Below are 27012 nucleotides of genomic sequence, written 5' to 3'. Positions count from 1 at the left end.
AGAATGAACGGCACCATGCCCATGTTTTCTGTGCCAAGTCTGGCACTACTGAAGCTCTGCTTCTTGATTAAGCCAGAAAACAGATTAAATGTTTAGAACTGGGAGATTTTGAAAACAACCTAGGTGGGAAAGCAATTATCTATGGTAGAGCACAGGCTTCAGCCATGGGCTTTGAAGCACCACAGATTGTGATGAATTCTATTACTTTCAAAACTAAAATAGCCCAAAAGTTTCAGATGAGTTACTATACAAAGGAATTTATGTAACAGCTATAACCCTGATCAAAATCCAAATTAATTCAATTAATATTTATTGAGTATCCACTAAGGCCAAAGGCAAGTATTCAGCAAACAAAAAGAAATGCAAAGTAAATATAAAGATTATTCCTACTTTCAAGTATTTCCAGTTTTGCAAGAAGCAGGTGGAAAGGGAAGAAAAAAACAAGTACACAACCTTGGATCTTAGGAAAGGGTAAACAGCATCAGATGGGTTCAAAGACCAAAGAATCATCCCGCTGAGAAGATTTTTTTTAAAGTCTTCAAGGATCATTTCAAACTCCATCTCTTTGTAGGACTGCTTTTTAGGAAAGAGAATAATACAGGAAGAGGAAAAAGAATGAGCTAAAGCAAACTAAAGAATTGGAGAACAGTGAATTAGAGTTTGGCTAGAACAAAGGGTATGAATAAGAAAATACTTAGGGGAGGGGGAATGAAAAATATTATGAGGCTACAAGAGAAAAGATTTGAAATCCTAGGCTGAGGAGTTGCAATTTAATTCAGAATGTACCATGAAAGTGATTTTGACTCTGACCTGAAATCAGATTTGAAATTTGATTTGAAATCAAGACTTGAGCTCAAATGACTCCTCATTATCTGTGTGACCTTGGAAAAGTAAGTCATCAGAATTTGAGTTTCCTCATTTGTAAAATGAGGGGGAAGAGCCCAATGTGTAGTCCAACTTTAAATGCTATGATCTTAAAGTTAATTGTTGATCAGTCATTTTTCAATCATATCTGATTCTTCATGACCCTATTTGGCATGTTCTTGGCAAAGATACAGGAGAGATCTGGTCATTTCCTTGGCTGAATAAGTTATAGTATATGAATGTTACGAAATATTATTATTCTATAGGAAACAATCAGCAAGATGATTTCAGAAAGGTCTGGAGAGATTTCCATGAACTAATGCTAAATGATGTGACTAGATCCAAGAGCACATTGTACACAGCAAAGAATATGTGATGATCAATTCTGACAGATATGTCTCTTTTCAACAATGAGGTGATTCAGGCCAATACCAACAGACTTGGGATGGAAAGAGCCATCTGCACCCAGAGAGAGGTCTATGGAGAGTGAATGTAGATCACAACATAGTATTTTCACTTTTTTAGTTGTTGTTATTTGCTTGCTTGTTTTTTCCTCTTTTTTTTTTCCTCTTTTTGATCTGATTTTTCTTATGCAGCATGATAAATGTGGAAATATATTTAGAAGAACTGCACATGTTTAACTTATATTGGATTACTTGCTATCTAAGGGAGGGGGAGGGAGAAAAATATGGAACACAAGGTTTTGCAAGGGTGAATGTTGAAAACTATCTTTGCATATATTTTGAAAAATAAAAAACTATTATTTAAAAAACTATATACATAAGTTATGGTATATGAACGATAAGCAGGATGATTTCAGAAAGGCCTGGAGAGCCTTAACGTGAACTGATGCTAAGTGAAATGAACAGAACCAGGAGATCATTATACATGGCAACAAGATTATACAATGATCAATTCTGATGTACATGGCTCTTTCCAACAATGAGATGATTCAGACCAGCTCCAATTGTCTTGTGATCAAAAAAGTCATCTACACCCAGAGAGAGAGCTGTGAGAACTGAGTGTGGTTCACAACATAGCATTCTTACTCTTTTTTTGTTGTTGTTTGCTTGCATTTTATTTTCATCACTTTTTTTTCTGGTTTGACTTGATTTTTCTTGTACAGGAAGATAATTGTACAAATATGTATCCACATATTGGATTTAACATAGTTTTCTACCATATTTAACATATATTGGACTTCTTGCCATTTAGGTTGCCATCTAAAAGAGGGGGGCAAAGAAGGGGGAGAAAAACTGGAAAACAAGATTATGCAAGTGCTAATGTTGCAGAATTATCTATGCATGTTTTGAAAAATTAAAAAACATATGGCAAATAAAAATGCATATGTTTTGAAAAATAAAAAGTTTTAATAATAAAAAAAAAAAATGTACAAGAAGGCAAGCCTCAAACTTGAGATCTTCTAACTTTGACCATAGAGCATGTTAAAAGACTTTCCTCCATGATTTCTCCAGATAGTTCTTTGAAAATAGGGATATAAATTAAACATACATAATTAAAATAACATTGATCACACTCAGGAATTTTTATATCACATAAAAGCATGCAAATCATTATTCAACAAAATGAGAACTGGCTCAATCAAATGTAACTATTTTGCATTAAAAACTTAGCTTTTAACAACTTCTAATAGTAACACAGAACAGGCAGAGATAACAGATCCACACATCTTTCTTCTCTGTTTCTGTCTCTTTTTCCATCCTCCCCTTCTCTATGTATACAATGTTAACTATCTTCACAAAAGATCAAGGACAATTTCACTACCTTCAAGGACCAAAGTAATTTACTGAAGTGAGGAGCAAGAGAGAAGTAACAAATTCAGAAATTATTTATTAGTTTATTATTATCAGTGACTATTAAGTTTGTTTTGCCTGCCAATTTGGGGTTTGGAATTACAATGATTTTGCAAAGCTTATCTGGGTCTAATTTGTTTTTATCATTTTAATTTTGGGTAAAGTTCAGCACCAGAACTTTTAAACTTGCAACTATGTCTTCATATTATCCACATAGGGGCAACCTCAGGGTACAACAATCACTTTCAAGGGAGAGAAAACAAAGAGATATTGAGAAAAAATCCTGCCAACACGTTCCTACCATTCAAATATATATCTATTTAGATTCAATTTAGTAGTCATATGTATTACTCAGAACCATGACTACAGGTTCAGTAATTTGATTTGATTTGACTACAGGTTCAGTATTTCTTTCCAGGGTACTACACTAAGCAGCCTGATAACACAAATTCATACTTTGAACAGTAAATCATACAGCAGATTTAGCCTCTTTCTACTACATCACAACTCGGAAGTACTAGTTTGTCAGGTAAAACTAGAGGGAAGAAATTTACTAACCCCAACAATGTGAACTGGCTCAAATATTCAGAAAGGAAAGATGAGTGCATTTTTTATACTGGCATGCACACACTGTTTACATAGGAAAGGGAAACTAGAGTTCCAAGTATGCTCCTTAGCCATACTGGGCAAAGGACCAGGAAAGCACTGGTGATGGGAGAGAGAGAAAAGATCAAAGACATGGAAGTACCTGGTTAGCTTCTGGGTAACAGATGAAGGTCTCTCTTCCCAGGTGATTCTAAGAAAGCCCCTTATGGGATGACTTCAAGGAAGTTAGGGAAAAATATCTCCTTACTGAAGTGCTACATTCCTTTAGAAGCTCCAAATATTGAGGGCACTGAGTTAAAGGTATTCTCTTGCTTAACATTAAGGGGTAAATAAACTAGAAAAACTCCACTCCCTCTTGTTATATCATCCTAAAAAATAAAGAAGTCCTGAAATTCTTTTATCCTCCCTATAGATACACTAAAGGAAGGAAAGAACATGTTACTAGTCCATCTAAGACACATATCAATGATAGTTTAGCAGAAACCCAGTTCAGTAAGTAATCTAAGTTTTTATATTTCACAGTTATCTAAAGTAACTAAGAATAATACAATTATAATACCATAATATCTCATTTATCTAGATATCACTCACCTGACAACAAACAATTGAAGTCATCACTGAAAATTGGGAAGTAACCAAAGTTCACATACTGAATTTCATGCACTTGGCTCATAGGCAAGTTCCTCACAAAGATTCTTTTTACTCTTATTTTAGAGAATTCTAACTCCTAAATTAGAAAATTAGAGTGAGAGGAGAAGGATGCTGAGAGAAGAAGGCATACAAAAAAGTGATATAAAATAGCATGAGAGAAAAACTATAAAAAGCAGACAGAAAAATTCAAAAAGCATATAAGACCATTTATCGTAAGAACAGTCTCCCACACCTCAATAAATCCCGAAGATATCATTTTATCATTCTTATAACCAAGATAAAATGCTAGATAAATTTAAGGTGGAATTACAGTATCACTTATGTACATATGGATTAATCTATTTTGTGGATTATTTGTGACAAATTGGGCCTACTTTCAACATCCTTCCATCTGATATCATCCTAGGAGGTCGAATCAAGGCTGACCTGGGAAAGATTTTAAACAAAACACTGAAAAGGAAAATATGTATATCTGATGTTCATCTCATAAATGGTATTCAAAACAATGATCTCAAGTCATCATGAAAAACTATTTAATATATTCATCTAAGACTGGAGATAAGTGAGTATTCTCCATGCTAGCACAATACAGGATTTAGCAAAACTCTACCAAGCTGCAAAAACTTTCCTAAGAGTCCAGCAATGACCTATATGTCTGCCATTTAAGGACTTACCTAACTATAATCAGAAAGACATGAACAAGCATAGCTGCATGGGAAATAAATTTTTCAGCAACCCATAGCCACTCTCAAAGACCACATGTATGGTCTTTTATATGCTACAGAAGAGCTCTGATCTGCATCTATGAAATTTTGAAATACACTCACATTTTATGGGGGAAAAAAATGAGAAAGTATGATCTATTTGAGAACTAAATGTAGCACTGTCGTAAAGAGAGCACTTAAGTTGGAATCTAAAATTCTAGGACTTGGATTCAAATACTAGCTTTACTAGTGGGATTTAAGGGCAAGTCACTGAACTTATCTAGCTTTACTAGTGGGATTTAAGGGCAAGTCACTGAACTTATCTAAGTCTCAGTTTTTTCACAGCATACAAAACGAGGGGTTGGAATCAAATAATTTCTAAGGTTCATTCCCTTTCTGATACTACCTTTTAAGGTCCCTTCCAAAATAGCTCACTTCTATAGCACTTTAGAGTTTACAAAGCACATTCCTCACAACAACCCTGTGAAATAAGCAGAGATTAAAGAAATTTCTATTTTATAGGTGAGGAGACTGGGTTCAAAGCTATGACTTGCCAGCAAAATTTCAGAATTATGATCTGAACCCAAGTCTCCTGGCTCCAAAAGAAGCATTCTTTGCATTACCATATATTGCCTCTGACATGCTACAGTTCTATAAAATTAGCTTAAAATAAAATGCAGTAGTTTAGGTTAGCTAAAAATTCACTCACTCTGCACCTCTTATCCTCCAATTATATCAGAAATGAAATGTTACCTTAATTTGATATGACCCTCACCCCTGTCCAAAGAAAGAAATCTCTTTGAAAGACTTCTTTCATCATCCACTATAATAAAATGAATGGTTTGAATTGTCTTTTCCTCATTTACTGCTAAGCTTTTGCATTTTTTTGATTTTCTGGCAGCAACCTCTTTTGAGACCTGAATTACTGCTGACAATCCCACATCCCCACTGTGCATGTGCGCATATGCACACTCGCACATGTGCACACACACAAACAAACTAAAAACCCTCTCCCCTCCCCCAGCATATATACAGACCACTGCTTCTCTGTATAAATAGCTAACCTTGAAACATCCAAAAGTGTCATCCGTTCTGAAAAGCTATTATCTGGTCCAATGGAAGCATTAACGAGGTGGCCAAAAGACCTTAAATATAGCATGACAACCTGTAGCTACAATGCATTTTTTGATCAAACATTTAAAGCAATCTTTAAAAAGGGGGAACACTCCATGTTCTCTACTAGTAAACAAGACTAATGGGCCATCAATTCTAAATATGTAAAAGATATAAAAAAGGGAGAACAGTTGAGCCCAATGACTCTTAATAAGGGAGAAAAAGAGAAAGAACAGAGAAAGTAGAAAGAGCAACAGACTTGGTATGTGAAAACCTGGGCTTCAGTCCCCAATCTACTCACTAATTGTGAAATAGCTTATTGTATTAGGAAGAACTCTGGAAATTAACTAACTTGCCCACAATCAGTGAGTAGAAAGAGAGAGCTGAGAGTATCATTTGCAATATGCCAACAGTCAAAAATACTACAGGGTGAAAAAGGACATCTGAGGCATAAGTGACTTTTGAGACAGGCAATTCTGTCATAATGAGGAAAACCTTGGTAGCTAAAATTTTGGCATGGAAAAAAGTAGGACATTCAGACCACTCTTCTTGGACTTTCATTTCTCAAAGGGAAAACAGGGACTCTAAATTGAACTCATTATCTTACCTCTATCCTAATCCAATCTACTACCCAGTCCTATGATTTTACCTTCCCAACAGCTCTTATATACACTCCCTTTTCTCCTCTAACACAACAATTATGTAGTTCAGGACCTCATGATCTCACTACTGTTAAGAGTCTTCTGGATGCTATCCCACCACAGATCTCTCCCCACTCGAGACTTTACTGTCAAAGCAATCTTCCTAATATATATTAGACCATATAATCACTCCATACCCATTCAATAAATTCCAATGAATCTCAATCACCTCCCGAATCACATATAAAATCCTGTTTGGCATTTAAAGTCCTTTTATACTCTGATCCCTATCCTACCTTTCCAGTTATCTTGCAATCCAGACACAGTAGAGGGAGTTAGACAATTGGTCAAAAAGAGATTACAAAGGACCATTAGCTAGTATTGGGTGTAGTTGAGAATGACTAGTACTTCTACTGTCCATATGCGGTTCTGGATCACAGTTGTAGGACAAAGAGGAAAGTTTGTGATTGTTCATATGGGAGCAGAAGGCCTAGTCACTGGTCTAGGGCCAAAAGAAACAGTAGGATTTGCAGCTGCAGAAGAGCAGAACAGAAAAGAAGTGATCACACTTCTCCCTCAATTATGTCATTTTGGTATCACAAAAACTTGGATAAACTCCCAGAACTAATTCTAAAATGAAAAAGTCTGAAGTTTAGAACAGTACCTCTCCAGGCCCAGGTGATTAATGTCAAACTTTAAGATAAAGTTCAAAGTCAGGACAACAACAAAAAAGAAATGAGCTATTAAAAACTACTATGGATGGTGGGGAAGATCAAGACACAAATTCAAAAGAAGACAACAATGTGGCAACAGCTACAAGCAAAGCATCAAAGAAAAACTGTTGCATGAACCCAAGCCCAACAAGATTTCCTAGAAGAGTAGAAGAAAGAGATTAGTGGTAAAAGAAAAAAATGAGAAAACAAAAATGAGAGTGCCGCAAAAAAATTATGAAAACAGATTTAACTGCTTGGTAAACGAGGTAAAACTGGCCAACTGATAAAAGAGCCACAAAAAAATTACTAAAGAAAAGAACTCCTTACAAAGAAAAATTGGCCTAATGGAAAAAGGGGTTAAAAAAGTAATCACAGAAGAAAAGAATTCCTTAAAAATTAGAATTTGGCAAGTAGAAGCTAATGACTCAGCCTTCAATTGCAATAAAACAATTAAAAAATAGAAGAAAATATAAAAGAAGTTCACTGGAAAAAGAACTGATCTGGAAAATAGATTGAAGGGAGAGAATTTAAGAATTTTTGGACTACCTGAAAGCATGATCAAAAAACAGAGCCTAAATGTCATATTTCAAGAAATTATAAAAGAAAATTGCTCCCAGTATCTTAATTTCAGAGGGAAAATATAAATTAAAGAACCCACCAATCACTTCCTGAGATCCCAAAATGAAAATTCCCAGAACATTATAAACAAATTCCAGAGCTTCCAGACCAAAAATATAAACAGACTGAAATAATTCAAATATATGGAGTTACAGTCAGGATCACAAAAGATTTAGCAGCTTCTATAGCAGCAAAGGTTTGAAATAGTATTCTGGAAGACAGAGGTCCTAGGATTACAACCAAGAATAACCTCCCCAGCAAAACAATATAATGGGGGGGAGGGGAGGAGAGATAAAGAATATTTAATGAATTAGAAGTCTTTCAAGCACTTCCACAAGGTCCAGAGCTGAATAGAAAAGTGACATTCAAACACAAGACTCAAATAAAGCATAAAAAGCAAAATATTTAACATGAAAACAAAATCATATGGGGTTCAATAAGGTTTACAATTCTAAATGGGAAGAGGATACCTGTAACTTCTAGGGCAGTGAGAAGAGTCTATAGACAGAAGTCATGGATATGAGGCTACTATGTTGAGATGATCTCCAAAAAATGGGAGGAGGGAGAAGAAAAAGAGGGATGCATTAGAAAAAGGGGAAGGGCAGAATAGGGAAATTTTTCTCACATAAAAGAGAAATGCAAGGAAGAGCTTTTATAGTGGAAAATAGAGTGGGAACTGATTTAAAAAGGGAAGACTATATATATATATTCACACATATCTAGTTGCATTTAGAAACCTATCTTACACAACTGGGAAATTTAAAAAAGGGAAAAGATTAAGATTTGAGCAAAGGAAGATAAAAGGGCAGATTAAGGGAGTCAGTAGTCAGAAGCAAAATAGACATCTAAGGAAGGACAGGATAAAAAGAGAGAAGGATAAACAGAAGCGAATAAAACAGAGAAATATACAGCAATTGTTACTGTGGAAAGTAAATAGGATGAGCTCACCCCAAAAAATAGAATAAAGCATACAGTAGAATGGATTAGAAATTAGAATCTATTTCAATGAGATGATTCAGATAGATTCCTATAAACTTGTGATAGAAAGAGCCATCTGCAGCAAAGAGGGTTATGGGAACTGATTGTGGATCACAACATAGTATTTTCACATTTTTTGTTATTGTTTGCTTTTTTTTCCTTTCTTTTTTTTTTCTTTTTGATTTTATTTTTCCTGTGCAGCATGATAAATGTGGAAATATATTTGGAAGAATTGCAAATATTTAACTTATACTGAATTACTTGCTATATAGGGGATGAGGAGCGAGAGAAAAATTTGGAACACAAGGTTTTACAAGGGTAAATGTTGAAAAGTATCAGAATTAAAACAGAATTAAAATAAGGAACTGGGACAGAATCTATTACACTTCAGATAAAGTTAAAAAAAAAAAAGTCAAGGATAGCAATCATGCTCTCAAAGCAAAGGCAAAAAGAGATCTAATTAAAAGAGATAATCAGAGAAACTATATTTTGCTAAAAGGTACCAAAAACAATGAATATCAAAAAGAAATTATATAGTATTCCTTTAATAAAGACCAATTCCTGAAATTTGAATTGAGTCAAATTTATAAAAATAATTGCCATTTCCCAATTGATAAATGGTCAAAGCATATGAACAGGTAGTTTCCAGAAGATATCAAAGATATAGGTCTATGGAAAAATGTTTTGCATTTGCAAATTAAAACACTACCTCACACATCAGAAATGACAATGCTGAAGGAAAATGAGTACATTATTGAACTGCTACTACAGTTGTGAATTGCATTCAACCATTGTAGGGAATTTAGAACTAACCAGAGGGTTATAAAACTTTGACTAACCAATACCACTATTAGGTAGTACTGTACCCCGAAGAGATCAAGGGAAAAAGAAAAGAATTTCTATGTACAAAAATATTTATAATAGATCTTTTTGTGGAAAATGAGGAAATGCTCACCAATTGAAGAATGGTTAAATAAGCTTTGACATATTACTGTGATAGAGCACTATTATGCTATAAAAAATGATAAAGGGGATAGTTTCAGAAAAACCTATGTAAATTGATGCAAACTGAAGTGAGAAGAACTAGGAAAGCACTGTAAATAGCAACAGCAAAATTGTAATGATGATTAAGATTTGACTATTCTGATCAATATAATGATCCAAGAAAATTCTAAATTTAAATTTATGATGAAAAAATGCTAATCCATCTCCCTAGCGAGAACTGATGAACTCTAACATCAAACTAAAGTAAAATTTTTCACTTTATTATTTGTGCCTTTTTTTTTGGCAATATGACTAATATAGAAATGTTTCACATGATTTCACATGTATAACTGGTATCACTGCTTACCTTCTCAGTAAGGAAGGAGGAGCAGGAGACATAAAGAGAATTTGAAGATTTAAAAATTTTTAAAGAATATTAAAAATATCTATTTTTTAATGTAAGGTCTGGGGATCCTTTTTTTCAGGAGATCCACAGTATCAAAACTGTTTTCATAAAAATGATATTTTCATTTCTATGTGGTAAATATCAATAAAATACATAAACAAAAACTCTTGGGAGAGGAGTCCTCAATAATTTTAAAATCTGTAAAGTGATCTGAAAACCAAAAATTTTAGAACTACTATACCATAGTTTTTCTCTTATATCTCCAATTTATCATATATATATGTATATATATATATATATATATATATACATACACACACACACACATACACACACACAGAGCTAGATATACACACATATATATGCATATATGTATATCATTTTATTTGTGCTTAATTGTCTTGTGTTCTCCCCAATAAATCTAACTTTGAACCCAGCTAAAGGAAATGACTAGGCTCTGCATGGTCCTATTTTGTATCCTGGGAGATACTGAATATTGTGTTATTCCAGGATCTCAGTGATCAGAAAGCCAAAGCTTTCAGGGTATTCAAAGCAATCTGATCTGAGGCAAGTTCTTTGCCTTTCTGGTCTGAATTTTTCAACTTCCTGACATGGATTTGGATTTGATGAGCACAACTATGATCCTGTCCCTAGTTGGAACTCCAAGAGTTGGAGTTGCTGGACTCAAGCAGCTGAAAAGTTCTAAAGTTCCAAATAATAAAACTATAGTTTCCCTCTTGGTCTGAGATTTTTGTCTTGTTTATTCCACTGCAGATTTCAGTCTGGGTTTAAGAGTGGCTTTAATATCTCAGTTTGTATCAGAAAGAATTATCTGTAATGGGGATGAGACAGAAGCCTTCCCAATACAATCAGGGGTAAAGCAAAAATGTCTATAATCGCCTCTATTATTCAATATTGTACTAGAAGTGTTAGCTATAGCAAAGTTTGTTAAACAGTGTTTTGCAACCCCATATGGGGCCATATAATTAAATGGGAGAGTCATGAAAGTATGATTTATTCTCAGCAAATGTTTGACTTATATACCTATTTTATATGCCTATATACCTGGGATTGCATTAAAATTTCTCGGGTAAAAAGGGGTCATAAGTGAAAAAAGTTTAAGAAACCTTGAACTACAACAATAAGAGAAGAAAAAGAAATTGAAGGAATTAGAATAGGCAATGAGGAAATAAAACTATTTCCTCTTTGTAGATGATATGATGTTATACTTAGAGAATCCTAGTGAATCAAATAAAACTAGTGGGAATAATAAACAACTTTAGCAAAGTTGCAGGATACAAAATAAATTCACAAAAATTATCAGCATTTCTATATACTACCAACAAAGTCCAGCAGGAAGCGTTAAAAAGACAAATTCCAGGGGCAGGTAGGTAGTGCAGTAGATAGAGCACCAGCTCTGAAGTCTGGACCTCAGACACTTAACACTTACTGGCTATGTGACCCCAGGAAAGATACTTAACTCCAACTGCCTCAGTTTAAAAAAAGAAAGAAAGAAAGAAAGGCAAATTCCATTTAAAATAATTGTAGACAAAATAAAATAATTGAGAGCCTACTTGCCAAGACAAACCCAGGAACTATATGAATACAAAACATTTCACACAAATAAAGTCACTGTTGAACTGGAAAAATATCAACTTCTCAAGGATAGGTCAAACCAATACAATAAGAATGACAATTCTACCTAAATTTCAAGTCCCTTACCATTACAAAAAGGGCCACTACAAACATTTTGCACATGTGGGCCCTTTTTCCTTTTTTATGATCTCTTTGGAATAGAGGCCCAGTAGAAACACTGCTGCATCAAAGGACATGCATAATTTGATAACTCTTTGGGCATAGTTCAAAATTGCTCTCCAGAATGGTTGGATCAGTTCACAACTTTACCAACAATGTACTGGTGCCCCAGTTCTCCCACATCCCCTCCAATATTTATCATCATCTTTCCTGTCATCTTAGCCAGTCTGAGAGGTGTTTAGTGAGATCTCAGAGTTGTCTTAATTTGCATTTCTCTTATCAATAGTGATTTAGAGAATTTTTTTCATATGACTATAAATGGTTTTAATTTCTTCATATTAAAATTGTCCCTTCATATTCTTTGACCATTTATCAATTGCAGAATGGCTTGTATTCTATATATTCTCTATATATTTTAGAAATGAAGCCTTCATTAGAGCCCTTAGATGTAAAAATGTTTTCCCAATTTTCTACTTCCTTCTAATCTTGGCTACATTGTTTTTGTTTGTACAAAACCTTTTTAATTAGCATAATCAAAAAAATTCATTTTGCATTTCATAAGGTTCTCTAGTTCTTCTTTGGCCATAAATTCCTTCCTTTTCCACAGATCTGAAAAATAAGACTATCTCTTGTTCTCCTGATTTGCTTATAGTGTCACCCTTTATGTCTAAATCATGAATCCATTTCAACTTTATCTTGGCATGGAGTATTAAAAGTGTTGGTTAATGCCTTGTTTCTGCCATACTATTTTCCAACTTTCCCCACAATTTTTGTCAAATAATGAGGTCTTATCCCAGAAGCTGGAATCTCCAAAAGAGTTTTTAAAAGGGGAGCAGTTAAGGGAGAGGAAAAGGATCTATTGATACAAAAATATTTATAGCAGCTCTTTTTGTGGTAGCTAAGAATTTGAAATTGAGGGAAAGCCCATCAATTGGGGAATGACTAAACAAAACAACAATTTGAGTAAACATACAAGATGTGGCATATGATTGTGATGGAATATTATTGTGCTATAGTAGAATGATTTCAGAAAAGTCTGCACAAACCGACGTAAAGTGAAGTGAGCAAAACCAAAACAGTACATAGTAACAACAACACTGTACGATGAAGATCTGTGAATGACTTAGCTATTATAGTCAGCAATACCATGATCCAAGACAATTCCAAAGGACTCATGTAAAGCATGTCATCAGCCTCCAGAGAAAAGAACTCAGTCTGAACACAGAGTGAAGCAAGTGATTTTACACTTTTTTTCTTTGTTTACTTATTTCAAGTTTTCCTGTATAAAATTACACATATGAAAATGTTTTACATTCTTGCACATGTATAACCTATAACAGATGTCTTACCTTCTCATGAAGAGAAGGATAGAATTTAAAGCTCAAAACTTTTGTTTTAATGTTTAAAAATTGTTCTAACATGTAACTGAAGAAAAATAATAAATTTTGTTAAGAGCTCAAGTCTCAAAGTCAGAGCCCCACAGATGCTACTTGCTTCTGTACTTGCTCATTACTCAGCCAAAAGCACATGACTAATCCCTGCCCTAAGACCACCTTACTTAGGCATAGGTTCCCTCTTTAATCAGAACTGTATCTATGACTGGGTAATGAATGACAGAGCTGCTGGTTGCTAATTGTTCTTGTGCCAGATCTGGGACCTTTTTTCTCCCTGACATACAGCCACAGATAATCATTCAGTGCCTGCAACCAAATGCTGTACACAGCCATTTCTCACTAGACCCTTTTTGAGCCACCCAGAGATATCTCATTTCTCTAGGAAGATCTAAGATGGAAAAAATGACTATGATTTTTTTTTCTTGGATTTTCTGATCAGAATTCAGCACACTAATGACTCTGCTTAGAGTCTTATCAAGCAGCATCTTAAAAAGAAGTTTGATAAGAATAAAGAAGACAAGCCATTCTCCAATTGATAAATGGTCAAAGGATATGAACAGACAATTTTCAGAGGATGAAATTGAAACTATTACCACTCATATGAAAGAGTGTTCCAAATCATTATTGATCAGAGAAATGCAAATTAAGACAACTCTGAGATACCACTACACACCTGTCAGATTGGCTAAGATGACAGGAAAAAATAATGATGACTGTTGGAGGGGATGCGGGAAAACTGGGACACTGATGCATTGTTGGTGGAGTAGTGAACGAATCCAACCATTCTGGAGAGCAATCTGGAATTATGCCCCGAAACTTATCAAACTGTGCATACCCTTTGATCCAGCAGTGTTTCTACTGGGCTTATACCCCAAAGAAATACTGAAGAAGGGAAAGGGACCTGTATGTGCCAAAATGTTTGTGGCAGCCCTGTTTGTAGTGGCTAGAAACTGGAAAATGAATGGATGCCCATCAATTGGAGAATGGCTGGGTAAATTGTGGTATATGAATGTTATGGAATATTATTGTTCTGTAAGAAATGACCAGCAGGATGAATACAGAGAGGACTGGTGAGACTTACATGAACTGATGCTAAGTGAAATGAGCAGAACCAGGAGATCATTATACACTTCGACAACGATATTGTATGAGGATGTATTCTGATGGAAGTGGATTTCTTTGACAAAGAGACTTAACTGAGTTTCAATTGATAAATGATGGACAGAAGCAGCTACACCCAAAGAAAGAACACTGGGAAACGAATGTGAACTATCTGCATTTTTGTTTTTCTTCCTGAGTTATTTTTACCTTCTGAATCCAATTCTCCCTGTGCAACAAGAGAACTGTTCAGTTCTGCAAACATATATTGTATCTAGGATATACTGTAACATATCTAACATATATAGGATTGCTTGCCATCTAGGGAAGGGGGTGGAGGGAGGGAGGGGAAAAATCGGAACAGAAATGAGTGCAAGGGATAATGTTGTAAAAAAATTACTCTGGCATGGATTCTGTCAATATAAAGTTATTATTAAATAAAATAAAATAAAATATTAAAAAAAAAAAGAATAAAGAAGACACTAACTATATATTAAGACTGAAACTTGCTACCTCAAAATACTCACAAATGGCATTATAAGTCCAAGAATTTATATATGACCAAAACCACAAATCAGTACAAGTTCAATTTACTTAATAGACTATACCTCACATGTGAAACAAGAAATAATAACTATTTATCCAATATATTTAGAATTTTTTAATAAAAAACTTTTGTGGTAAGAACTTTTTCCTGCTTTTCTAGAGTTGGAATTAATGAAACATGCCCATGCAGCAGAAACTCTTCTGACAAGAAATTGCTGAGCACACTTCTGATGAGATGTCTAAACCTGAAGGCACCAGTGAAGAGAGTCTTCTTTTTAAAGTTTTTTTCTCTACTTACTAATCACAATATATTACTCCAAAGTTACATATTTTAGCCACTTCAACAGAATATTTTTTAAAAGTAGAGATAGAAGAATAGAATGTCAGCCTTCAATGGAATTTTAAAAAGCATCTAGTCAAGCCCTCTTTAAAATAAAGAAACAGAAGATGAGAAAAGGTTAGACCTACATAAGATCACCTACCTTGTACATGTCAGAACCAAGACTTGAACCTAATAACTCTGATCTCAAATACAGTATTCTTTCCACTTCACCACACACCTTGGGGTTCTTCTTTTAACTCCTATAAAAATTATACCTCAATAATAAAAAAGATGCTTCATCAGAAACAGAAATCATCATTTCAAAGCATTTCAATGGATCCACATGAACAAAAATAATTATGACAGCTCTTTTTTTATAGAAGCAAAGAAGTGGAAACTAATAAAGTATTAACTGGGGAGTGGCTGAACAAATTATAGCACATAAATGTTATGGAAGCCTAATACGTCATAAGAAATAATGGAGACTAATTGATAAATGATCAAAGAATAAGAACAGACAATTTTCAAATGAAAAAATTAAAATCATTTCTAGTCATATGAAAAAATGCTTTAAATCACTATTGATCAGAAAAAATGCAAATTAAAACAACTCTTAAGATACCACTACACAACTCTCAGACTGACTGAAATGGTAGGAAAAGATAATGATGAATGCTGGAGGGGATGTGGGAGAACTGGGACACTAACACATTGTTAGTGGAATTCTGGAACCAGCCATTCTGGAGAGCAATTTGGAACTATGCTCAAAGGGCTATCAAACTGTGCCTTCCTTTGCAGTAACTCTAGCAGGTCTGTATTCCAAAGAGATCATAAAAAAAGGAAAAAGGACCCACATGTACAAAAATGTTTTCAGCAGGTTTTTTTTGTAGTGGCAAAGAACTAGAAACTGAGTGGATGCCCAACAGTTGGAGAATGACTGAATAAGTTATGGCATATGAATGTTATGGGAATATTAATGTTCTATAAGAAACAATCAGCAGGATGATTTCAGAGAGGCCTAGAGAGACTTACATGAACTGATGCTGAATGAAATGAGTAGAACCAAGAAAACACCATACAAGGCAACAAGAAGATTATATGATAATCAATTATGATGGATATGGCTCTTTTCAACAATGAGATGATCCAGGCCAGTTCCACTGAACTTGTGATGATGAAATCCATCTGCACCCAGAGAGAGAGCTATGGGGACAGAGTGCGGATCACAAAAAACATTCTCACTCTTTTTGTTATGTGCTTTTTTTTTTCCTCATTTTTTCTTTTTCTTTTTTCTTGTGCAGCATGATAATTGTGAAGAACTGTACATATTTAACATGTATTGGATTACTTACTAAGGGAGAAGGTGAAGAGAGAGAAAAAAATTGGAACAAGGATTTGTAAGGATGAATATTGAAAACTATGCATGTATTTTGGGAATAAAAAGGGATTTAAATAAAGTATTTGTGTATATAATACATTATATATTATTTGTGAATAATGTACATTTGAAAAAAAAAAAGAAATAATGGAGACAACCTCAGAGAAATCTGGGGAGATATGTAGGAATTGATACACAGCGAAAGGGCAGAAGAACAATTTATACAGTAACAATATGGTAAAAGCAAACAACTCTGAAAGTAATAAGAATTCTCATCAATGTGATGGCTGTCCATGATTCCAAAGAGCCAATAATAAAAGCAAACTACCCACCTACCAATAGAGAAATGTCAGATGCCAGATGCCGAATAAGACATATAGTTTCTGGACACAGCCAATACAGAAATTTGTTTGGTATGTGTATATTTTTAACAAGAATTTTAGTTTCTTTTTTTTCTTTAATAGTAGAGGAAGGAAAGAAAAACAATTTATGTTCAATAAAAAATAAAATTTAATCTAAAATTCATTTTAAACTATGAATATGAGAAATTCAGAGAAACATGGTAAGATGTATATAAACTGATACAGAGTGAAATAGCACAATAGCACAATATACACAAAGACTACTGCAGTTTAAATGAAAGGGTCACTAAAAACAAGGACCTCTGGGGACAACTCATGGAAAAACTCTTAACATTCACATCAATCTACAAGCATTTCTTTTTTATTTCTTTCAAACTACATGCAAAAACTATTTAACAGTTATTGTCTTTATTTTGATGGAAGTGGATTTCTTTGACAAAGAGACCTGAGTTTCAATTGATAAACGATGGACAAAAGCAGCTACACCCAAAGAAAGAACACTGGGAAACGAATGTGAACTATCTGCATTTTTGTTTTTCTTCCCGGGTTATTTATACCTTCTGAATCCAATTCTCCCTATGCAACAAGAGAACTGTTCGGTTCTGTAAACATATATTGTATCTAGGATATACTGCAACATATCCAACATATAAAGGACTGCTTGCCATCTAGGGGAGGGGGTGGAGGGAGGGAGGGAAAAAAAAATCGGAACAGAAACGAATGTCAATATAAAGTAATTATTAAATAAAAATTTTAAAAAAAACAGTTATTGTCTTTTTAAGTTCTAAGAGAGAGGAAGGAAATAAGGAAGGAAGGAAGGAAGGAAGGAAGGAAGAAGGAAGGAAGGAAGGAAGGAAAGAAGGAAGGAAGGAAGGAAAGAAGGAAGGAAGGAAGGAGAGAAGGAGAGAGGGAAGAAGGGAGAGAGGGAGGGAGGGAAGAAAGTGTATTGTTTAGTCTGTATTTAGACAATATCAGTTTTCCCTAGATAGCATTTTTCATCATTAATCCTTTGAGATTGTTTCGGATCATTGTTTTGCTGAAAATAGTTAATCCGTTCACAGTTGTTCATCATACTATGTTCTGGTTCTGGTTCTGTTCACTTCATTATGCAATCAGATCAAGTCTTTCCAGATTTTTCTGAAATCATCCTGTTCAACATTTCTTTTAATACAATAACATGCTATTACGATCATATACCACAACTTGTTCAGTCACTCCCCAATTAGTGAACACCCTCTCGATCCCTAATTCTTAGCCATCACAAAAAAGTTGTTATAATTATTTTTTCTATGAGCATTTCTTAAGCACCTGTTCTTTATCAAGCACCATGCTACACTTGAATACAAATAAAAATAATTCAACAATCTCTACTCTCAGATGGGGAAAGAAAAAAAGGCTATAAAGATAGATACATATAGGGAAAAAGATATCTTATATACACACAGAGAAAAATAGAAAATACAAAGTAGTTAAATACAAGGTAGCTACATACATAAAGAGGACACTAGATAATGGAGGCTCGGAAAGGTTTCATGTAGAAATCAAAGCTTCAGCTGTATCTTGAAGAAAAGGATACTATGAGACAAAGATGGAGTATATTCTAGGCATGGGGGACAGATAGCCAATAAATGAAGACAGATGGAATGTCATATGAAAGGAACAGAGAGAAGGCCAGTGAATGGATAATTATCATCATCAACATCTTCTCTTGATTTAATATATATTACAGGGTTGGGGAACATATAGCCCACCAGCCATATAAGGCCCATAAAATCATTTGCTCTACTCCTGCCAAGCCACCTACAAGTGATGATGAACTGAAAGGAAGGTATGACAACTTCCCATTGCTTGAGTTTTTAGTTAATTTTGCATGGCCCACAAATGATGTTATAAATATCTAAATGGCCTTGACAGAAAAAAGGTCTCCCATCCCTGATAAAGCCTTCTCTATGTCAGATACTACTATGTTAAGCACTTAACAAACATTATAGCAGAATACAGGAGAGGGAGTAATGGACATGATGCTAGAAAGACAGATTGAGACCAGTTTATGCAGACCTTTAAAAACTAAACAAATGGGGATTTTACATTTTATCCTAGAGGCAAAAGGGAAAAAGAATGACTGGAATTTACTGAGTAGAAGAGTAACATAATTAGATCTTCCCTAAAGGAAATACATTTTGATATCAATATAGAAGATAAATTAGAGTGCCCTCACCAGCCACCTAGTTGACTTCCTTTCTTTAAATCCCATTTTAAATGATAAATTATTAGCTCCACTTTACAGATGAATAAATAATTATAAAATTAAGTCGCATACTCCTAACCACACAGAACTGACTGCAGATGTACCTTCTACAACTAGATCTAAGCTTGACTTCTATTCTCTTATCCTTAAACAGAACCTCTTCCATCACTGCTTCCATATATAAGTGAAAACAGAATGGGTAGCAGACCACCTTAATCAGAGTTCTCTAAAGATTTCCCAAATAAAAGCAGTTTGTTAAAACAAACAAACAAACAAAAACAACTATATGTGACAAGGAGAAGAGTGGTCCTGTATCCAAATCTACTACATCTGAGCAGATTTACCAATCCAGTATCTATCTATGGTTAAGGCATTCCCCTTCTACTCTAATCCAAAAGATTATTCATACTGTCAATCCAGATTTATTGCCCTCAACACTCTGGCTCCACATAATCTTCCCAAACTTATTCTCCATAGCTATCTTTTATATACTCTTTGTGCTAGCCAAACTAGACTGTTTTTGGTTTCTGATTCCCATTCTACAGTATAACTGATGTGGTGAGTTTCTAGTGAAGCCTTGGATGTGATGTAGTTGGAAAGGATATATTTCTTCCCATAGGTCATCCTGCCCCAGTTTATGCTATATGACGAGGATATTGTTAGCTGTCAGATAACAGCCTCTTGGGCAGTGATAGCAGAGTTTCTGAGACTAATGAGCAACAATAATGAGGTGCTTAAAGTTGATGCAGGCACAGAAAAAAATTAGGTATCCACCACTTGACCCAGTGACATTTCAGGCCTAAAAACACACAAGGTTGCCCCCTTGAACTCTGCCCAGAGAATTAAAGGTATTGTATTTGGGCAAAAAGTCAGAACCAGACTACTCTTCAACTCCAGTTCTAAGCCATAAAATTAGCCTATCAGTGACACAAATTACCTGGTTTCTCTATCTTTTTCCTATAAATTTATCTTCTTGTCTTTGATTCTTTGCTAACTTGTTTGAGAACTTAGCCTGTTTTAACTGACATGATGATTATAATATACTTTGCCCCTTGACTTGGAGATCTGTCCAAGCCTGAAAATTCTTTTGAGATACCTCAAGACACTAGTCTGGAACCCGAGCCTTTTGGGGGTTCCGCTTGAGCTCCAACATAACCATATTGCACCTCTCTCCCCCAACATATATATAATATTATTATATATAATATAATTATAATAATATAACATGTGTGTTATATTATTATAATGATATATTCTATAACCCAAGTAGAATATAAGCTCCTTGTTGAAACTTTTTATTGTCTTTCTATTTCTAACACCTACCATAGTGCCTTGTACTTAGCAATAGTCTAATGGATATAAGTGAATTGAAAAAGGAAAAATTTTATTAAGAAATCTCAACTATCGTTTCTACTGGGCTTATATACCAAAGAAATCTTAAAGAAGGGAAAGGGACTTGTATGTGCACAAATGTTTGTGGCAGATCTCTTTGTAATGGCCAGAAACTAGAAACTGAGTGGATGCCCATCAATTGGAGAATAGCTGAATAAAATGTGGTATATGAATATTATGGAATATTATTGTTCGGTAAGAAATGACCAGCAGGAGGATTTCAGAAAGCCCTGGAGAGACTTACATGAACTGATGCTGAGTGAAATGAGCAGGCCCAGAAGATCATTATATACTTCTACAACAATTCTATATGATGATCAATTCTGATGGATGTGGCCATCTCCAGCAATGAGATGAATCAAATCAGTTCCAATAGAGCAGTAATGAACTGAACCAGCTACACCCAGGGAAAGAATTCTGGGAGATGACTATGAACCATTACCTAGAATTCCCAATCCCTCTATTTTTGTCCACCTGCATTTTTTATTTCCTTCACAGGCCAATTGTACACTATTTCAAAGTCCGATTCTTTTTGTACAGCAAAATAACTGTTAGGACATATATGCTTTAACACACTTAACATGTATTGGTCAACCTGCCATCGGAGGGAGGGGATGATGGAAAGAGGGGAAAAATTGGAACAAGAGGTTTGGCAATTGTCAATGCTGTAAAATTACTTATGCATATAACTTGTAAATAAAAAGCTATAATAAAAAAATTTAAAAAAAAGAAATTTTAACTGTCTTCAAGTATCTTAAGAGCTATAATGTAGAAGGATTCAATTTGTCCTACTTAATCTCAAATAACATAACTAAAGGCATTATGGTGGTGATAATTTAGAAAGAGTGCTAGATTGGGCATTGAAAGAGACTTGAGTTGTAATGGGCTGAAGCTCTTGAGTCGTTGCACTGAGGTCCCAAGCACGTGAAGCTAAATAGCAATTGGACAATACTCTATTAATATATGCTCGGAGAAAGAATGGCCCTGCCTACTCTCTATCCAAGTTTTGATGTGTTGTATAGGAAATGATGTAGAGACGATTTGGTGGGTGGAGTGAGAGAGGCAGAGGCACTGCTGGCCGGATTCCTGTCGTGACTGCTCTCACTTCATATCACCATTCCCCCTTCATCTCTGCAAAGAATAAAGATCAAGCATTCTCCCTTATTCTGACTCTGGCTGATCCTAATATACTCTGGGTGTTAAATGCGGTCATCACACTGAGTCCATTACTGACCCTACTGTATGAGCAGGGGAAAGTCACCTGATTCTATTAAGCCACAGTTTCTTCAACTATAAAATGAAGACAAAGCTTTTACTTCATAGGTTTGTCATGGGGATTGAAAGAAGCAATATTTCTAAAGCATTCTGCAAACCTTACATGGTCACACCATATAAATTATCAACAGTTATACTACCGAATAACACTGAGCAAATCCTTGTCCTCGCACTGGTGATAAAAAGGAAACAAACAAAAAAAAAAAAAAAAAAAAAAAAACCTTTTTTCTAGCTTATTATACATGGGAGGAAATAATAGTGGCAGATTTCAATATGTGGAAAAATCCCTAAATATTAGAGCTATTAAAAAGTAGAATGGACAATGACCAAGATGCTTAATATACTATCAGAGAAAATCTTCATTGAAGAAGAGGCAGAATGATCCTTTTTTGTTGAGGAGTTCTGCTCAATTAGAGCTTGAACAAGAAGACATCTGAAATTCTACAACAGTATGAATTAAATTATCATAGAAGCATATTCTTGACTAAATCACAGATGTTTATATAAATCTAGAAGGAATCTTAGGACACAGGACATGAAATATTAGAATCCAAAGGGACTTTAAAATAAAGATCATTAAAGATTTTATACATTCAATATGATATATTGTGGTAGAGATGTATGTCTCATCTTTCTACTACATAGTAAGCTCCACAAGGACAAGAGCTTTTATCTTATCTAAACATTTCTCAGCACCTATCACTGTACTCTGAAATACAGAGTACAGAGTACATAGCAGAAATTTTTAGTAAAAGATTTGTGAGTGAATGAACTGAGAAGAAATTCAGAGGCCAGGGAATAGAACCCATGCCTAAAAAAGAATCCCTCTACAAAATCCTTAGCAAGTGGTCATTCAGTTTTTCCTTGAAGACTTCCAAGAGGTATAACTAACTACTTTTTGAAGCAGCCCATTCCACAATTGGACAGCTTTGCTAGAAAATTTTTTTTCATATATTACATCAAAATTTGTCTTCCTGCAAAAGTCTACCCATTGCTCTTCTCAGACTAAGCAGAACAAATTGAGCTACACTTCTACTGACAGTCCTTCAAACAATTGATCCTCAAATCTTTTCTCTTAATACATTAATCATTTCCATCAACTTGTATGCCATCGTTTCTAGTTCCCTTCACATCCTGGTTACCCTCCTTCTCTGCATGTTCCAACTTGACAATATCCTTCCTAAAATGTGATACTCAAAACTAAATACTACAGATGTGAATTTAGGGCAAAAGACAATAAAACCATCAACTTTTTTTTAAACACAATTCTTCTAGTGCAATCCAAGACTGCATTACCTTTTTCATCTGTCACTCTAGATTACTGAGTTTGCAGAGTACTAAAACCCTAAGATTTTTTCATCTGATCTGATCTATTATTCCTCTCCAATTTTCTATTTAACATGGTGATTTTTTAAAAAATTTAAGTCTAAGATCATAATTTTACCTCTAGTAATTTTACTTTATTAGATTCAGATCATCATTCTAGCCTGCTGCGTTGTGACATCCTATCATTCAATCTATTAAGTCTCTTTTCCAATTTTCTGTCATCTGTAAATTAGAAAGGGATACTACCTACCAGTTCACTGGTGAAAGTGAAAAAAAGTATAAGTCCAAGGACAGATCCCTAGACAGATCCCTAAACTCCCTTAGAGACTTCCCTCCAAGTTGATATAAACTTTAAACAACTACATCTCCAGTTATTTTACCAATCTCATATACATTACAAATATCATCATAGTTTCACCCAAATACCATCATAGTTTCACCTTCCCTAAGCCTTTTGGTCCATTGAGATCAAAGAAAAAGGAATAGAATTTATATGTACAAAAATACTCATAGTGGCTCTTTTTGTGGTAATAAAAGAAGTGAAAACAGAGGGGATGCCCATCAACTGGGGGATGGCTGAGCTAATTATGGTGTGTGATTATAATGGAATACTACTGTACTATAAGAAATGAGAAAAGGGATAGTTTCAGAGATTCTGGGAAGACCTGTTTGAACCCATGAGGAGTGAAGTAAGCAGGACCAGGAGAACAATACACAATAGCAGCACACTGTAAAGGCAAACAACTTTGAACGATCTCAAACTTTGACCAAAGCAATGACCAACTAGGATTCCCGAGATCTAAGGAAGCACTAATCTACCTCTTGGTGATGGATTTAAGAGTGCAAAATGAAACATCAATTTTTTAGACATGGTCAGCGTAAGAATTTTTTTTGCTTGACTATATATACTTGTTATATGGATTTTGTTTTTCTTTTTTTCCTATGGGAGGAAGAAGGAGAGAGAATACTTATATTCTAATTGAGAAAAGAGAAGAGATACAATTATAGACAGATAAACTATAAAATATTGGCAAATAAATTATAAAAAAGAACAATAACAATCAGACAAGAGAGAGGAACAGAAAAGTCCTCATGGAAAAAGTGCTAATGGTGCTATACTCCAAAAGAAGCCAAGAATTTAGTGAGGCAGAGAGGAAAACAGAGTACATTTCAGACATGGGAGATCACTTGTACACAGAGTTGACAGATGGTATGTTGTGAAGAGAGCATAGCCAGCAGGTATATTTGATTGAACTGGAATATATGAAAGGAAGAACTTAAAATAATAATAATGGAAAGATGGGCGGGAAGTACACTATGGAACCTTTAAATGTCAAGCTAAAGAGCTTGTATTTTATTCTAAGGACAAAAAGTAACCACTAATAATTTTTGAATAGGGCAATGACATGGTCAGAACTGTGTTTCAGAAAAATCAATTGGGCAACAGTGTAAAGGATGGGTTGAAGAGGCTAGATAGAGGCAGAGACACTGAGGTGTCTAATCCATTACTCTCTATTATAGATGTTGAATCATATTGGTAGCTATGTGAGAGGAGAACTGTGGATGTACTTGAATCAACAGTCAAGAAATCAAACATTAAGCATTTACTAAATGACTACTTTATTTCAGACACAGTGCTCTGCTCTGAAGATACAAAGGGAAACATGAGCATACAAATTATTCATAAAGTAAATACAAGGTACCTATTTAGTAAGGGAGAGGAGAATCAAGTAAGGTTTCTTAAGTAGCTTTTGACTTTATTTGAAAGGAAATGTGATTTTTAAGAAGCACAGGTGAAAAGGAAGTGAGCAACAAGCATGAGGAATGCTGCGTATAAAGGCACCTAGTCAGAAGAAAAGGGACTGCCCTAAGTGAAACAGCAAGGTCAGTCTGGAGGTACCATACCATTTAGGAAGGGAAATAATGTGTAAAAAGCGTGGAAAAGTAGGTTGGAATAGCATCACTTAGGACTTTAAATGTCAAAACAAGTCATTTGTATCTTAAGGACAGATGGGGTCACGGAAGCTTCCCGAACGTGAGTGACACAGTCGGATCTATGCTGTAAGAACACCACAGGCAGTTTTGTGTAAACAGAACGAGAGGGGAAAGACTGCGGAAAGGGAGACCATTTAGGAGGCTATTTAACAGTTCAGATCAGAGATGATGAGGACTTGAAACGGGGTTAGAGTGGACAAGACTTCCCATCTAACTGTAGACGGGGCTGAAAGAGAGAGTTGTCAAGATGCCTCCAAGTTTGTAAAACTAGGTAACTGAAAGGAAGTAGTGATCTCAATTGACATTTTAAAGTCTGGTATGAAGGCGAGTCTGGGACGTGTGGAGTTTGAAATGCCTACATCTATGTAGGACATCTATGTAGAAGCCAGAGTTGAGAAAGAGTTTTAAGATACATAGCATGAAACGTCAAAGCTCTTAGGGCCCTAGGAGACAAAAACAGCATCAAGAGTCTGTCTGGCCCCACCTTCTCGTTTTGCTGGAGGCGGGGAAGGAGGAAACTGAGGGTAAGTGAATTGTCCAGAGTCATACATCTTGTACAACTTGAGTCCACATCGTCTAGCTTTAAATGCAAGTCTCTTTCCACTTCATAATGACTGACAGTATGGCCTCTTCTGGCGGACTTTCTGAGCAAATGTGCACCAATCCTCCCAGGGCCCGGCGTGGGGCACAGGGGCTGGGAACTACAAGGTAAGGCCCCTCTGCGCTTGCGCCAGGTCTGAGGTTAGGGAACTGCAAAGAAGGGGGGGTTCAACACGGGGTCCCAGAGCCCCGCCAGGTAAGAAGGGTCAGGCCGCGGGGGCCTCCTCCGTGAGGAGGGAGGAGAACCCAGCGGCCCGCCCCTCACCCAAAGTCCTCTCTGAGGCCGCGTCTCACCTGGTAGTTCAGCAGCTCGCCTACGTCCATAATTTCCGAGACCCACTGCTGCTTCAACGCTCGACGTTAGGTTCTTGATTCCTCTTCCGCCGCTGCCCCTAGGGCCACACTGCCGCAAAGCACGCCGCCTCCGCACCGCAGCCCTGAGTAGGAAAAGCGACGCGCCACACTGCAGTAAAAGGAAGCTTCGCCGGAAAGTGCCTCTTTTTATTTTTTTACGACAGCGGTGCAGTATTTGACCTGCCCGTTCACTCTAGGAGAGTTCCTCCGGCGGAGCAACAGTCTGCGAGGTTTCTCCCCAGCTCTTGGGAAACAATAATCAATGTTTTTTCTCAAGTTCGGATAAGAAATAGATATCAATTGAAGGCCTAATTGTAAAGGTCTTAAAGTGCCAAACAGTTGTTGGTGGGTCTAATTGTTGTGTAACTGGTGGCAACCATCCCTCCAGGCTTACTTCACATTTCTCTCTTTGGAGAACCATTTTTCCTCTGGGTAACATGGCATATCCACACAGGGCAGGCAAGCTAGCGTAAGTGAAGCAGCAGAGCACTCCTAGGGCAGAGACACCACCCTCCGTCCCGCTTTGTGACACTGAGGGACCCCCGGATCCCGAATACTTCCAACCGGGAATAGGGGAGGGAAACAAACGGTCTTTCCTGTTGCTCCCCCAGGACTTTCCCTTTTCCCACTTGGTAACTTGGAACAACCCATCCCCAGGACTGGTGGGCTCCCTTCACCTCCGCCTCAGGGGCTCTGGGAAACCCCCCCAATGGGGCTGCCGCCCGTCGCCGCCTCCCGCAGGTGCTGCGGCCGCTGAAGTTTTACCCAGCATCCATCAGTTACTAACCCTTATTAATCGCCTTTATCCGCCAGGGACCGTGCTGAGCAGAAACTGATGGGATTGGGGTCATTAGAAATGAAGTTCAAGAAGCGGC

General features: G+C 35.8%; 1 protein-coding gene across 2 annotated transcripts in view; it reads right to left on the bottom strand.

Moving 5' to 3' along the window:
• Positions 1-26196, bottom strand: part of CTNNBL1 (catenin beta like 1) — a 218907-nt gene extending 192711 nt beyond the window's left edge. Inside the window, exon 1 of one of the 2 annotated variants that reach the window (XM_051979353.1) lies at positions 26078-26196. In XM_051979353.1, coding sequence (XP_051835313.1) covers positions 26078-26107 — 30 coding nt within the window. In that variant the 5' untranslated portion in view covers positions 26108-26196. The remainder of the gene's footprint in view (positions 1-26077) is intronic. The other variant, XM_051979354.1, reaches the window with a different exon arrangement.
• Positions 26197-27012: the final 816 nt, after the last annotated feature.

Source organism: Antechinus flavipes, chromosome 2, assembly GCF_016432865.1.
Source record: "Antechinus flavipes isolate AdamAnt ecotype Samford, QLD, Australia chromosome 2, AdamAnt_v2, whole genome shotgun sequence".
In the NCBI taxonomy this organism is placed as follows: Eukaryota; Metazoa; Chordata; class Mammalia; order Dasyuromorphia; family Dasyuridae; genus Antechinus; species Antechinus flavipes.
This window is presented reverse-complemented; position numbering and strand designations above follow the sequence as displayed.